Here is a 13894-nt window from a genome sequence, read left to right on the forward strand (position 1 = left end):
AATATTTTATTTAACCCTATTATATCTAAAATAATACCATGTTAACATGTAATCAGCATAAAAAGCACTGAGATACTGGTGCTCCGTGAGTAACGATGGGGTTATGTCCGATAAACCCGCGGTAATTTGGAAATACGCGCAAGTTGAAAATGCATTTCCGACACCCAACCTACCGAACACCATAGCTTGGCCCACCTAAAACAAGCTCAGGACGCTTACGTTAGCCTATAGTTGGACACAGTCATCTAGCGCGAAGCCCACTTTATGACGAAGTGCCGAGTGTCTCGTGGTTTACTGAAGGCCGTGCCGCGGTGACAGACAGACGGGCTGTGGGAGCACCTGCCACGGTTCTCCTGAACCTGCATCGCTTTGGCACCGTCGCGGGCCAAAAAGTCTCAAGTCGAATCATCCTAAGTTGGGGACCATTTGCATTTCACATTCTTTTTCTTTTCATGCTAAGTCTTCAGACTCCAGTGTGTATCTTATCTTTACAGCACATCACAATTCGGATGCTAAATTTTCATCAGAAATCCTTAAGGTAGATTCCTAAAGTTCACAGCAAAACAGTGGATTCATGTACCCAGATTGTTCCAAACAGACTTGGAAGTTTTCCAATAACATGCATTTCCAATAACATCCATTTCCAATAACTGCATCGAGTATCGCTGTTTTTCTCAACAGCGTTACTGAGCTACTCTTGAGCTATATAAAATAAACTGGGCATATCTGAAGCGTACACTTCGATAAGCTTTGACACACAGGTAGACCCACGAAACCATCACCACAGTCATGAAAATGCATCTCGAATATCGATATTTCAAATGAAATAAAATTTAGAATTCCACTCCTCGGCTGCACTGGCCATACTTCAAGCGCTCGGCAGCCACATGCGGCCAGCGGCTACCGGCTTGGACGGCACGTTCTAGACCATTTTCCTGCTTTATCTTCTAAGCACTTATCACTGTCTGCCCAGCCTCCCTAGAGCTGCCCCATCTTGCTCTGACGTCATTGTGTCTTGTCTTCTTCGTATCCTTCTTAACCGACATGATCGCATTTGTCTGCGTGTTTCCTCGGTTACTGGTTGCCTTGCCTGGCACATCTGTGCCCACCCGGGCTGTTGCCTGGGCACGTTCATGGTGTATGCCCAGAGCCGGGCTCACGGGCACTTGGAGGAGGCTGCGAGTGATGTGATGTTCACACTAGGACGTGAAAAGATTTGTCCAACAAATAGGTGATGGAGACAGCAGGTGGCTTAGACAAAGAGGAGTGTAGACCGTGCCAGTTCCTGGGGGAGGAAACGTCGATTCGTTTCCTGACTGGGGCAAAGCGTCTGTGGCGGGAGGGTGGGGTCCCAGAAGGCAGTTTAAAGTCCCGTTGTCGGCCCAGTGGAGGGGCCTCACGGGGAGTTCTCGGGGAGCCAGACTGCCAGCTTTCGGATGTGCCAGCTGTGGGTGGCAGGGGGCATGTGACTCAGCCTTTCTCTGCCTCGATTTTCCTCATCTGTAAAGTAGACATAACAGCCTCTACCTCGCAGAGTTCTTACGAGGACTTGACGATTTAAAACGCGCAAATTGCTTAGAACAGGGCCCAGCACTCAGTCGGTACGCGCTGTTGTTAAGGTAGGGAGGCCTGCCTGGCAGAGTCAGGCCATCAGGACATAGTGCTTGGCTCCCGGGGAAGGTAACGACACCCTCCCCCAGAGCCGCGAGTTCTCTTTCTGTGGCTGCCGGTTTGGGATCTTGCGGGCCGCTCCACCGTGTGCCGTCTCATTCCCTCGCTCATCTGCGTCTACTCAGCGGTAACACAGAGCACTGCCCTGGCCCGACCCGAATTAACCTCACCACCCTCCTCTACGCTGTCCCCCCCCAGGGAACATTCGCCTCCCAGGTGACGCTGGAGGGGGACAAGGTGAAAGTGGAGCGGGAGGTGGACGGGGGCCTGGAGACCGTGCGCCTGAAGCTGCCTGCCGTGGTGACCGCCGATCTGAGGCTCAACGAGCCCCGCTACGCCACGCTGCCCAACATCATGGTGAGCCCCTGCAGGCGGGTCACTGAGGGCCTGGGCTGGGTGAGCGCGTTGCAGACTCTACGCCTCGTCCCTGCTGGTCGGATAGGAGGAGGGAGGGTTCGCCTGGTCGTTGTGGCCGGCAGGGAGGTTCCTGGGTCATCTCTGCCAACGGCGAGCGTTCACGGGGGCTGTTTAGCTAACAGGGAGGGCTTGCTGGTTGTCTCAGCCAATGGAAAGGCTCCCCTGGGCAACAGAAAGGGTTCCCCTTGTCATTCCAGCCAATGGGAAAAGTTTATTGGGTAACCTTGGCCAAATAAAGAGGATTTATTTGGTTATCTTGAATCATTAAGGAGGGTTCCTGGTTAATCTACACAATAACAGAAAGTTGTTGTGTAGACCATCTTGGCTAACTAGGAAGGAAGGGTTCATGGGGTCTCTTGGCTAACAGGGAGAGTTCACTGATCATCATGGCCAGTAGGATGGGTTCACTGGGTCCTCTTGTCTTCTCAGCCATTAGGGAGGGTCCAGTGGGTTATCTCAGCCAAAAGGGGGAGGTTCAATGGGTCATCTCAACCAATAGGGAGGGTCCATTGGGTCATTACTGCCAAAAGGATGGGTTTGCCAGTCCACTGCAGCCAATAAAGGGCTTCCTAAGGTGGTTAAATAAAGGAGGACTGCTGCAATAGTCGGGTCTCCCAGGGCATCCTAGCCACAGGAATTGTCCACACCAGGTGTGGCCTATGAGAGGTCGCGCGTGTCCTGGCCGGCAGATAGGTCCGGAAGGGCTCAGCCAATGGGAGTGGCTCTGCAGCAAAGGGACCATGGGAAGGAGGCTGCGGGAGGGTGGACAGCGGCTTCTGCAGCCCAGTGATCCGTGGCTTCCCATGTGCAGAAAGCCAAAAAGAAGAAGATCGAAGTGATCAAGGCTGGGGACCTGGGCGTGGACCTGACCTCCAAGCTCTCCGTGCTCAGCGTGGAGGACCCGCCCCAGCGCACGGCCGGCACCAAGGTGGAGACCACCGAGGACCTGGTGGCCAAGCTGAGGGAGATTGGGCGGATCTGAGCCCTCCCTGAAACTCAGCAATAAAACCGACTCTCGATATCCGTCTCTGTTAACTCATTCCCTGGAGACCCATTCTTTGATTCACTCAGCAAACATTTAGTTAAGTGTTACGTGTGCCAGACCCTGTGCTGGGTGATGCCAGGGACCCAGCCGAGCCACATCCAGGCCCTGCCCTTGAGAAGCCTCTGCATTGAAGGGGAGCACGGACGCGGGCGCAGGCAGCCGCAGTGCAGGGTGACGTGCGCTAGATGTGGAGACGCACTGGCCCTCGGGAACCCAGCTGGGACACCTGGCCTTGCCTGCGGGGTCAGAGACCTCCCAGCAAGATGACATCCAAGGTGAGTGTTGAAAGACAGATATCGAGGAGGCGGGTGAGAAGAGGCTTTTATCCGCGGAGCATTCGCAGAGGCCTCCCAGGTGCCAGGCCCCTGCGGACACTTGGGACACAGAGGGAACAAGGCCGGAAACTCTGGTTCTGGTCGGAGAGACAGACGAGCAATCAAAACCTAGCGCAGAGATGAAGGGCCCGGGCCGAGGTCAGGTTTATTCATTTCCAACCCTCACTCTCACCGTCAGCCGCTCCGAGATCGTGGGCGAGTTACTTCCTGTCTCTGAGCTTTCAGTTTCCTCCTCTGGCAGATCGAATAGAAACAGGACAGCGTAGTGGACAGGGCGTGGGTTCAAACCCCAGCTTGACCAGTTCCTGGCTCTGGGAGGATCTCAGGCAGGTTACTACTCCCTGAGCCGTGGTTTCATTCAGATGGAATTAGTAATAATGCCTTTATTCTGGTTGTCTGTTCTGCCATAACAAACCACCCCAAAACTTGGTGATTTAAAACAATCGTTCATTTTGCTCACAAGTCTGAAATTTGGACAGGGCTCGGCAGGGCCCACTTGTCTCTCCTCCACGCAGCATCAGCTGGGGTGGCTCAAATGAGGCCAGAGGATTGACTTCCAAGTGGGCTCATGTGGCTGGCAAGCTGGCTGGGACCGGGGGCCATGATTCCGCTCCGTGGGGCTGCTTGAGGTCCCTCGCAGCATGGCGGCTGGGTTCCACGAGGGAGTGCTCTAACACACAGGCAGTGGGGTGCGCCAGCTGGGTGCAGACACGGGCACATCCAATGGAGTCACTGTCACTGCACCCACTTGTTCTAGTCGGATCCTGGGGTGCGGGCGGGGGAGACATAGACCCCACTTCTTAACAGGAGGAGGGCCGAATTTGCAACCATCTTTAAGCTACAAAAACTACCCCAGGGAGTTCTGAAAAGTTAATTTATGCAGCATCCCTGGAACCATACCTGATATATAAAAAATACTCAATATATATTATTACCATTATTATTGTATTACCAGCATGGCGAGAACTGTGCTGGGGTAAGCTCCAGGGACTGGGAGCCGAGCAGAGGCCCTAAGCCCAGCATGGGGGCTATCGGAAGGAGTGAGCAGTCTGACCAGCTTGGGCCCAAGTCCAGCTTCCCCTTCTGGCTGTGCAACTTCCTGGGGGCCCCTTGGCCTCTCTGAGCCATAGTCCCCTGGTCTGTAAAGTGAAGCTAATGACACTTGGCTCATAGCGCATTCAGCCCGACAATCCATGGGGAGCATTCAGCATGGTTCCTGGCTCAACATGAGTAGTAATTATGGTTCTTAATAAGACCTGAAGGACAAGCTGCGGTTAGCCTGGTCGGAGGGGGTGGAGAGTGAGCGAGAGCATTCCAGGTAGAGGACTGGGAGGTGGGAGTCGGAACCAGCAGGGTAAGAACGGCTGGATGGGCTGGATGTTCGCAAGGTAGCGCTGGGGTGGGAAGGAGTGGGCGCGCTCGCTGGGGAGCCTGGATGCTCCAGAGGGCGCTGGGGGCAGGGAGGGCTGGGGCAGCTCTGGGTGCGGAAAGACCCTCAGGGGGACTGAAGGAGGCTGGAGGGGGAGGGCGAGGTGGCAGGGAGAGAGGACGGGGCCTGGACAGGGGGACCAAGCGGAGGGGGTGGGGTAGAGAGGGGCAGAGGGCAGGAGGGGTAGGATTCAGACTGACAGCAGGGAGGGGCGGGGGTGGGGGGGGAGGGCCAGGTGAGAACCCAGGGGGAGGGCTGGCTTAGGGAAAAGATTCTGAATTAAGTGGGACGCAGGGTGTGTGAGGGCCTGGGGGATGCAGAAATGTAGCTGTGGGTCTCAGGAGAGATGATGACCGGGCAGGAGATACCACCTAGAGACTTGGTTCTGAGGGCAGCAGGGAGCCATGGGAGGGTTTGGAGCAGAGGAGGACCAGGGTCAGACATAGGGGTCTGAGACTGCCAGCAAGACAAAGAGAACAGAGGCCAGGAGGATGAGGGGGAGGAGGCCTGAGCGGACTGGCCATCAGAGATGCGGAGGGCTCCAAAAAGTCACCTCATCCTCCTCCAGGAAGTCTTCCTGGCTTTATGACACCACGTCTTAGCTGGGACACAGTTCTCCCATATTCCCCCTGGGGGCGGGGAGTGCAGGGGTCAGGCTGGGCCTGCCCATTGGGCCAGCTGATGAAGAGAGTGGGGTGGGGTGGGTGGCTCAGCCACCAGATGGGGTCGGGGATCCTGGCACCTCCCGCTGGGTCTGGCTCCCTTCCCCACCCAGGAAGCTAAGCTGCCAGTCCTGTCGGACTCGTCCTACCCGGGAGGGACGGGCACAGGCCCTGGGTCTCGCGCCAGTGTCCTCTCCAGCACGGCCAGTACCATGGACACCTGGCGGGTTCTGCCACTCTTCCTACTCCTGGGTAAGTTCCCTGCTCAGCCCCCTCCCCACAGTCCCCCTTCTTAGCTGCCTCCCCCAACACCTCCCTCCTTTCCTCTGCAGCCTCCGGAGTAGGGGTCCCCGCCCTCAGAGCCTCCTCCGGACCTCAGCAAACCAACTTCTCCTCCGCCTTCTCTTCGGACTCAGAAAGCTCTTCCCAGGGGCTGGGTTCCGAAGTTCCCTCCATCAAACCTCCCAACCTGAAGTTTCCGGATCAGTCTTCCAGTTCACAAGCCTCTGCTGGACTCTCTGATTCCGACTGGTTTCCTGAGGCCCTGAATTCCAACAATGCATCTGGGTCCTTCTGGTCAAATGTTTATGATGAAGGTCAAGATTTGAGCCCGGATGCCGTTCCTGGTTCCGAAGTACTTCCCGATACTTCAGATCCTCAAGTGCCTGTCAAAGACCCCAAGCCGCCTTTCTCTGCTAAGAGCCCAGCTTCAAACATTTCTGCTCAAGTTCCTGACACCAAAGTGTCTGTTGAGGTCCCAGGTTCAAGAGATCTTGAACCCTTTGACCACAGTCCAGAATCGAAAGTTTCCACAGAGACCCACCCTGCTGCAAGCTTCCCCCAGCAGGTGGGGGGGCCTCTTGCAGTGCTGGTGGGGACCTCCATCTGGCTCCCCCTGGTCCCAGTCCCCAGCCCTGGCCCTCCTGCCCCTCTGGTGGTCTGGCGCCGGGGCGCCAAGGTGCTGGCAGCGGGGGGCCTGGGGCCAGGGGCTCCTCTGGTCAGCCTGGACCCTGTTCACCGGGACCGCCTGCGATTTGACCAGGCCAGAGGGGGTCTGGAACTTGCCTCTGCGCAACTGGACGATGCGGGGGTCTACACGGCTGAGGTCATCAGGGCGGGGGTCTCCCAGCAGACTCGGGAGTTCACGGTGGGGGTGTACGGTAAGTGTGCCCTGCGGTCGGGAGTGCGGGCTGCAGGGGCTGCCCTGCTCTGGGAGACCCCTGGGCAAGTCACTCCGGTTCTGAGGGTGGTTCCTCCCCAGAGGGGGGGGTCCCTGGATGGGGAGAGAGGACTTCTGGGTAGAGGATGGGAGGAGAAGAGGGGCTGAGACCAAGACAGGGTTGCTTGAGCAAAGCCGGACCTGGGACCAAGCCTCCTGGGGGCCAGGACTCCGGGTCTGAGGAAGGAGGGGCCCGAGGCCTCCCCTCTCTCTCGAACTCCTGGGTCCCGGAGAGGAGCGGGCTGGGGCCCCGACTCCTGGGGCTCGGAGGAGGCAGCGGCCGCGGCCTGGAGTGCTGGGTGTGGGGAGAGGGACGAGGAGATGGGCTCCCACACCGGTCCTGGGCCCGCTCCCCTCTCCCAGAGCCCCTCCCGCAGCTGTCGGTGCAGCCCAAGGCCCCGGAGACAGAGGAGGGGGCGGCCGAGCTCCGGCTGCGCTGCGTGGGGTGGGAGCCGAGTCGCGGGGCGCTGAGCTGGAGCCGGAACGGACGCGCCCTGGCGGCGGCGGACCCCGAGGGCGCCGAGCCGCGCCGGATCCGCTCAGAGGGCGACCAGCTGCTCATCTCGCGCCCGGTGCGCGGCGACCACGCCCGGTACACGTGCAGCGTCCGCAGCCCCTTCGGCCGCACGGAGGCCGCGGCGGACGTCAGCGTCTTCTGTGAGCGGGGAAACGCCTCGGGTCGGGGCAGGGGCTCGAGGCCCGGGGAGAAGGGGCTGGGGGCCCCGTCCCTGGGACGGGGTGGCCCTAGTGAGCCCCTCCTGCCCCCAGATGGCCCGGATCCGCCCGTCATCACGGTCTCCTCGGACCGCGACGCCGCGCCTGCCGTCTACGTCACCGCGGGCAGCAACGTGACCCTGCGCTGCAGCGCCGCCTCGCGGCCGCCCGCCGACATCGCGTGGAGCCTGGCGGACCCGGCCGAGGCCGCGGTGCCGGCCGGGCCGCAGCTGCTGCTGCCCGCGGTCGGGCCGGGCCACGCCGGCGCCTACGCCTGCCTGGCCGCGAACCCGCGCACCGGCCACCGCCGCCGCTCTCTGCTCAACCTCACGGTGGCCGGTGAGAGCCGCCGGGGCGGACCGAGGGGAGGCCTGGAGGGGGCGGGGCCAGCTGGAGGGGCGGGGCGGGAACGGTGCGGCAACGGTGACCGGGGGAGAGGGGCGGGGCCCGGGCGGGGAGCGCGGACTCTGCTGGGCAGGAAGCGTCCCGAACAAAGTGAACGGCGGAGTTAAACGGCAGAGAGTGGGGGTGAGAAAGGGAAGGGGCTGAGTCGCCCGGGCCGGTACGTGGGAGCAGCGAAGGGAGCAGTTACCTGGAAAAGGGGCGGAGTCACTAGAGAAAGGGGCGGGGGCGTTAGGAAGGGGACAGAGTCGCCTGAGAAAGGCAGCGGGGTCCGGAAGGCGGGGCAAAGATAGCTGGGGAAGGGGAGGCCTCTCGTGGAGTAGTCTAGGGGACGGCGTCGCCTGGCGGAGGGGCTGAGCCCGAGAGGACGCGGCCGGGCTAGGCTCGGAAACGCAGGCGACGGTGCGTGCGGATGCGCTTTTCCAGGACGGGGCAGCCGGTGGGGCTGCGGGCTGTCCATTCGGCGGAGTTACTGGGTCCGACCCTTGGCCTCTCCCTTCCCTCCGCAGATCTGCCCCCCGGGTCCCCACAGTGCTCAGTGGAAGGGGGTCCCGGGGACCGCAGCCTCCGCTTCCGCTGCTCGTGGCCGGGCGGGGTCCCCGCCGCATCCCTGCAGTTCCAGGGTCTCCCCGAAGGCGTCCGCGCGGGGCCGGTGCCCTCCGCGCTCCTGGCCGCGGTCCCGGTCCACCCCCAGCTCAGCGGCGTCCCCATCACCTGCCTCGCTCGCCACCTGGTGGCCACGCGCACCTGCACTGTCACCGCGGGTGAGAGAGGGCGGGGCTTCCACGCGTGTCCTGAGGAAGAGGAGGAGGAGGACTTTTCCTTTGGTCCTTTGGGGCTTCTGAAGCGGGAAGGGTACTTCCTTGTTCCAGAAAAGGCGCAGAACTTCTCTTTCTTTGAACCTGGAGAAGGAATGAGGTTTTTCTGATACCCCAGGGTGGGGCGGGGCAGGGACGAGCGTTTTTTTCTGGACCCGGGAAGGGGGCTGCCACTTTCCCACGTGCTCACAGAGGTAAATCAGCCTCGTCTTTTTAAGAGTAGTGACTAGCTGAGAGTAATACGAGTTTCCCAGAACAGGGCCAGGCCTGTATGGTACAAATTCAGTACATGTTTGCTGAGGAAATCAGATAATAAAGGAACGAATGAGTGAGTGAGTGAGCGAGTGAATGGGCAGTTCCTCCTCCGGTGGCCAAAGGGCCAGGCTTTGCCACTGTTCCACTTAACAACGGCCATAGGGCTTGTTCTTTGAATCCAGGGGAAGGTCTTGACTTTCCTGACTGGGCCTCTCCCCCCGCAGAGGCCCCCCGAGAGGTGCTGCTACATCCGCTGGTGGAGGACACAGAGTCGGGGGAGGCAGAGGTGGCACTGGAGGCCGCCGGTTGTCCCCCACCCTCACGAGCATCCTGGGCCCGGGAAGGGCGGCCGCTGGCTCCTCGGGCTGGGAGTCGCCTGCGGCTCAGTCAAGATGGGCGGAAGCTCCTCTTCAGCAACTTCAGCCTGGATTGGGACTTGGGAAATTACTCCGTGCTGTGCAGTGGGGCGCTGGGTGCTGGGGGCGACCAGATCACCCTCATTGGTGAGCCACGTCTTTTGAAGAACAGAGTCCAGACCCCCGGCACCTCCTCCCTCAGACCCAGGGGTCTAGGCCCCCCCCCAGCCCCTCCTCCCGCAGCCTGGGAGTCCAGGCCCCTGGACCCCTTTTCACTAAGACACAAGAGTCCGGGCCCCCAGCCCGCTTCCCTCTCCCCTCTAGGACCCAAGGATCCAGCTGTCCCCTCCCCTTCATCCCTCTAGGACCCGCCATCTCCTCGTGGAGGCTTCAAAGGGCCCAGGATGCGGCTGTGCTGACGTGGGATGTGGAGCGAGGGGCCCTGATCAGTGGTTTTGAGATCCAAGCACGGCCGGAGGGGCCCGGCCCGGGCAGAACTGCCGCCTACAGGGACTGGGTCTCCCTGCTCATCCTGGGGCCTCGGGAGCGGTCAGCTGTGGTGCCGCTTCGACCACAGAACCCTGGGTCCTGGGTCTTGCATATCCTGCCCACCCTGGGTGGCCAGCCGGGGACTCCATCACGAAGCCGTGTCTACCACGCTGGTGAGTTGGGGCCGTCAGACCTTCCCCTGGGCTTCCTCCCAGCAGTCTGAGCAGCCTTTCCCAGTCTGTCGTGTTGGGGTCCTCCTTCTCTCCCTGTCGTAATGCCCTAGCGCTGCCGTAGCAAAGTACCATGAGCCGGGTAGCTTGAAACAACAGAAATTGATTCTCTCACCGCTCTGGAGTCTAGAAGTCTGGGATCAAGGCTTCCCCAGGGTCCTGTTGCCTCTGGGACTCTGGGTTGAATCCACCCTCGCCTCTTCCTAGCTTCCGGTGGTAGCTGTTCACTCTTGGCATTCCTTGGCTTGCAGCTGCCATCATGCCAGTCTCTGCCTCCAGCTTCCCATGGCCTTCTCCTCCCTGTGTGTGTCTCTGTCCTCTTCTAATAAGGACATCAGTCATACTGGATCAGAGCCCACCATGATGGCCTCATCTTGACTTGGTTACATCTGCAGAGACCCTATTCCAAAATAAGCTCACATTCACAAGTACAGGGGGTTAGGACTCCAACATACCTTTTTGGGGGAACACAGTTCAGTTGATAACAGTCCTCAGCTGGAGTGTCTGAGGGTCAAGTCCTCAGACCTGTATTTCTCCCCAAAATGAACCTGTCCACTCTCATGGCTTTCAGTAGCGTTAATACCCCGGCAACTCCCAAATGTCTTATTCCCAGCCCTGACCTCTCTTGAAAAGGACACTCCTTACGCGACATCTTCACTTTGGATGTCCGCTTGGCATCCCAAATGTCACATGTTTAAAATAGACCTCTTGATGGTTTTTCCCCCAACTGCATCCCCTAGCCCTCCAGTCTTCCCCGTCCCAATGAATGGCACCGCCCACGTGCTCAACCCTCAACATCCCAGCCGCCAGCAAGTTTGGTCAATTTTCCTTCCAAAATGCTTTTCTAATGCATTTGCTTCTTTCCATCTTCACTCCAAGGCCCCGGTCAAACACGCATCCTCTCTTGCCTGGACTGCGGCAGCTGGTCATCTGGTCTCTTTATACTCCCTCTTGCCTGACTATAATCCATTCTCCACGTAGAAGCCAAAGTTGTGTAAATCAGATTACGATGCTGCCCTACTTAAAAGCATTCTATTAATTTCTACAAGAACTCCCAGGACCTGGCCCCTGGGAATGCCTCCTGCTTCATCCTCTACCTCTCTCCCCGTCGTTCCATGTCCTCCACCCACACTGGCCTTCATCGAACACAGAAAACTCTTTCCTACCTCTGGACCTTTGCATATTCTGTTCCCTCCTCTTGGAACACGCTTCCCCCAGGTTTAGCATGACTGGCTCCCTATTCTTCAAGTCTCTACTCAGATGTTACTTCCTCAGGGACCTTAACTAGACACCTTTCTCAATGTCTCCTCTCCTCCTCTCCCATTATTTTTTATCATAGCACTTGTTTTTCCTTCTTTGCACGATCTGTAAATATGTTATTTATTGCTCGTTTATTTCTGACTTCCCTCCTAGAATTAATTGACCCAGCGGAGGTATCTTGGTTATTTTGCCCACCAATGACGCCTCACCACTTGGCCGGGTGCCAGGCGCACCAGAGTCACTCAGAAAATGTTAAATGAATTGAGAGTGCTCGGGTCCCAGGTTCCTGCGTTCTGAGAGGGGAGGGGCAGGAACCTGGACTCCTGGGTGCCCATGGGAAGGATGAGTCAGGGGCTTGGAAACTTGGGTCCAGCCCTGGCTCCTGTTCCCCTTCTGTTTTTCTCTTCCAGGCCCCACCCTGGGCCCCGGGGCCATCGCTGGCATCGTCCTGGGCTCCCTACTGGGCCTGGCACTGCTGGCAGGGCTTCTCCTCCTGTGCATCTGCTGCTTGCGCCACTTTCGGGGTGAGTGAAGGGCGGCCAGCTGGGGTGGTCCCTAGAAAGAAGCCCATAGGAGACCTGGCTGAACCAATCAGCACAATCATAGGTCAAACTTCCCTCCCTACCTCCAAATCAGCCAATCAGAGTAAGACTCCACCACTCAGACCAGTTTCCCTTGCCATTGGCTGGGTCAGCATGTTGGAGCAGCCAATCACATGTTCCTGTTTCTCTTCCAGCTAATCACATGTTCCTGTTTCTCTTCCTTTTCTCTCTCTCTCTCTCTCTCTCTCTCTCTCTCTCTCTCTTTCTCAGGGAAGACTCCTAAGAAGAAGCAGCATCCCCTCACTTTGGCCCCCGTGGTCGCCCCACCAGAAAAGAAACAGCAGAGTGTGACCCCAGTGCAGACCTCACGGCCTCCGCCCCCCAAAGTCCCGCTGGAGGACCCTAGCCCCACCAAGCCCTACCAAGTGAGTGTGAGTGACCTCGAGGCGGGACTTCCGTCTGATGGTCGGGGAGAGGAGATGGTCTCCATTCTCTCCCTCCAGTTTTACTCGTTAGTTTACAAAGTTGGTAAAACCTTATTCTTTTTTTTAAAATACATAAGTTAGATAGGACTTTTCGTCCAACTTTCATGTATATTAAAAGAAGAGCGAATTTCCGTTTCTCCTCCAAGGGAGGGTGAGAGGGGACCTACTTTTTTCTTTTCCATAAAAATTGGACAAGACTTACATTTTCTCTCCGAGGTGGGATAGAATTTGCTCATTTCCCCATAAAAGTTGGGTCGTTGCATGACTTCGCTTCCCCAAGGGTGGCCAGACTTCCCCACCCCACCCGCTACCTGCAAAAGAAGGGAACCCAGCTAATTTCTAAAAGGTTCAAGAAGAGCTGGAAGAGGCCAGGCGGGGGAGTCAGGCCACTCCCAGGCTACCTCCTGAGTCCCCACCACCCGCCTCTCTCTTCCAGGCCGTGGGCCCCAGTCCAGTTGTCTCTTCAGGTGTGGGCACAAAAACTGTTCGGACAGCCACGCAGGTGTGATCAGAGCCGGTATCCCACCCTGCACAGGGCGTTTTGGGGCAGAACTTCCTGTTTTGCCCCAGCAGAAGGCAGGGCCTGCTGTGCCTGAGGGTCGGACCCTGCAAGTGGGACTTTCCTGTCTCCCCGTCTCACCGCAGAAGACTTTACCTGTATTTGTGCAGCTAAGGAGATGTGACTCTCGGGCCAGGAGAGACTCCTGCTGATCTGACAGCGTGGTTTGCACCACCCCCGAGGCTTTGCGGCAGACAGGCCAGGCTTGGCGTGTGGCTCCGAGCTGGAGAGGGAGCCTGGCCGCGTTCTCTGAAAGGGTCCCCCTACGTTCATTTTGCCTCGTCCAGGCCACACCCCATCCAGCTCCCAGCTTCTTCATATAAAACAGATCAGATCACGTCCCTCTCCCCCTTAAACCCTTCTGCGGCTGTGCATTGCCCTTCAGATATCAGAACAACTCACTGTGACCTTGCAAGCCTTGTCCTCTGTCAGCCTTCCAGACCCCCCCTCCCAAGACTGTCCCTGCTCCCTGACCCCAGTATAGGCATCTCTCAGCCACACTTTACTTTGCCTCCCGCCTTTCGTCCCTAGAGTTTTCTCTGCTTGGAACACTTCGTTTTCCCTGTGTTGTCGATTTCTCAAGTCTAAGGGTAACTATGGCCATGAAGGAAGACCCTTCCCTGCCCCTTCCCGTGGTCATGGGTTATCTCAGCACTTAATGCAGAGCCTGGCACACAGCAGGCAATCAATAAATATTTGTTGACCGATCAAATGTCTTGGTGTCACTGAAGGGTTTGGCTTGCTGCTGCTCTCCCCAGCATAAGTCTTTCTTTTTCAACTGAGTTTCCCATTGAGAATTTGGGGAGTGCATCCGTGAGGATTCTTTTGGCTGTAAGTAACAAAACAAATGGTGGCAAGAAAAATGGAGGTGGGTGGTTTTAGGCTGGCTCAGCAACTCAGACACATCAAGGACGTGGGCCCATTTCATCCTTCTGCTTTGCTACCATCAGTGGGGTTAGCATGTTGTCTCCTTGTGTATTGCCTCATGTAGCAAAACAGCTGCTGC

The 13894-nt window shown here is 58.0% G+C and overlaps 2 protein-coding genes across 2 annotated transcripts in view; both read left to right on the forward strand.

The window, feature by feature from the left end:
• LOC105809526 (electron transfer flavoprotein subunit beta-like) overlaps positions 1–3111 on the forward strand; it is a 4001-nt gene extending 890 nt beyond the window's left edge. The window contains exons 2-3 of the mRNA XM_012643349.1: positions 1641–2028; positions 2900–3111. Of these exons, the coding sequence (XP_012498803.1) occupies positions 1641–2028; positions 2900–3070 (559 nt within the window). The 3' untranslated portion in view covers positions 3071–3111. The remainder of the gene's footprint in view (positions 1–1640; positions 2029–2899) is intronic.
• Positions 3112–5771: 2660 nt separating this feature from the next.
• Positions 5772–13745, forward strand: VSIG10L (V-set and immunoglobulin domain containing 10 like). The gene is made up of 10 exons (XM_012643415.1): positions 5772–5811; positions 5892–6719; positions 7142–7435; positions 7547–7831; positions 8404–8658; positions 9192–9470; positions 9689–9985; positions 11713–11826; positions 12115–12269; positions 12766–13745. The coding sequence occupies exons 1-10, from the start codon at positions 5772–5774 to the stop codon at positions 12835–12837; spliced, it is 2619 nt and encodes an 872-aa protein (XP_012498869.1). The 3' UTR covers positions 12838–13745.
• The last annotated feature ends 149 nt before the right edge of the window (positions 13746–13894 follow it).

Source organism: Propithecus coquereli, unplaced genomic scaffold (assembly GCF_000956105.1).
Source record: "Propithecus coquereli isolate 6110/MARCELLA unplaced genomic scaffold, Pcoq_1.0 Scaffold196, whole genome shotgun sequence".
Classification (NCBI taxonomy): domain Eukaryota; kingdom Metazoa; phylum Chordata; class Mammalia; order Primates; family Indriidae; genus Propithecus; species Propithecus coquereli.

Excerpts from the sequence above, each read along its gene's own strand:
- VSIG10L (XM_012643415.1), top strand. The coding sequence starts at position 5,772 with ATGGACACCTGGCGGGTTCTGCCACTCTTCCTACTCCTGG. Across the intron at positions 5,812-5,891 it reads GCCACTCTTCCTACTCCTGG|CCTCCGGAGTAGGGGTCCCC; the intron begins GTAAGTTCCCTG and ends TTTCCTCTGCAG. Across the intron at positions 7,832-8,403 it reads GCTCAACCTCACGGTGGCCG|ATCTGCCCCCCGGGTCCCCA; the intron begins GTGAGAGCCGCC and ends TTCCCTCCGCAG.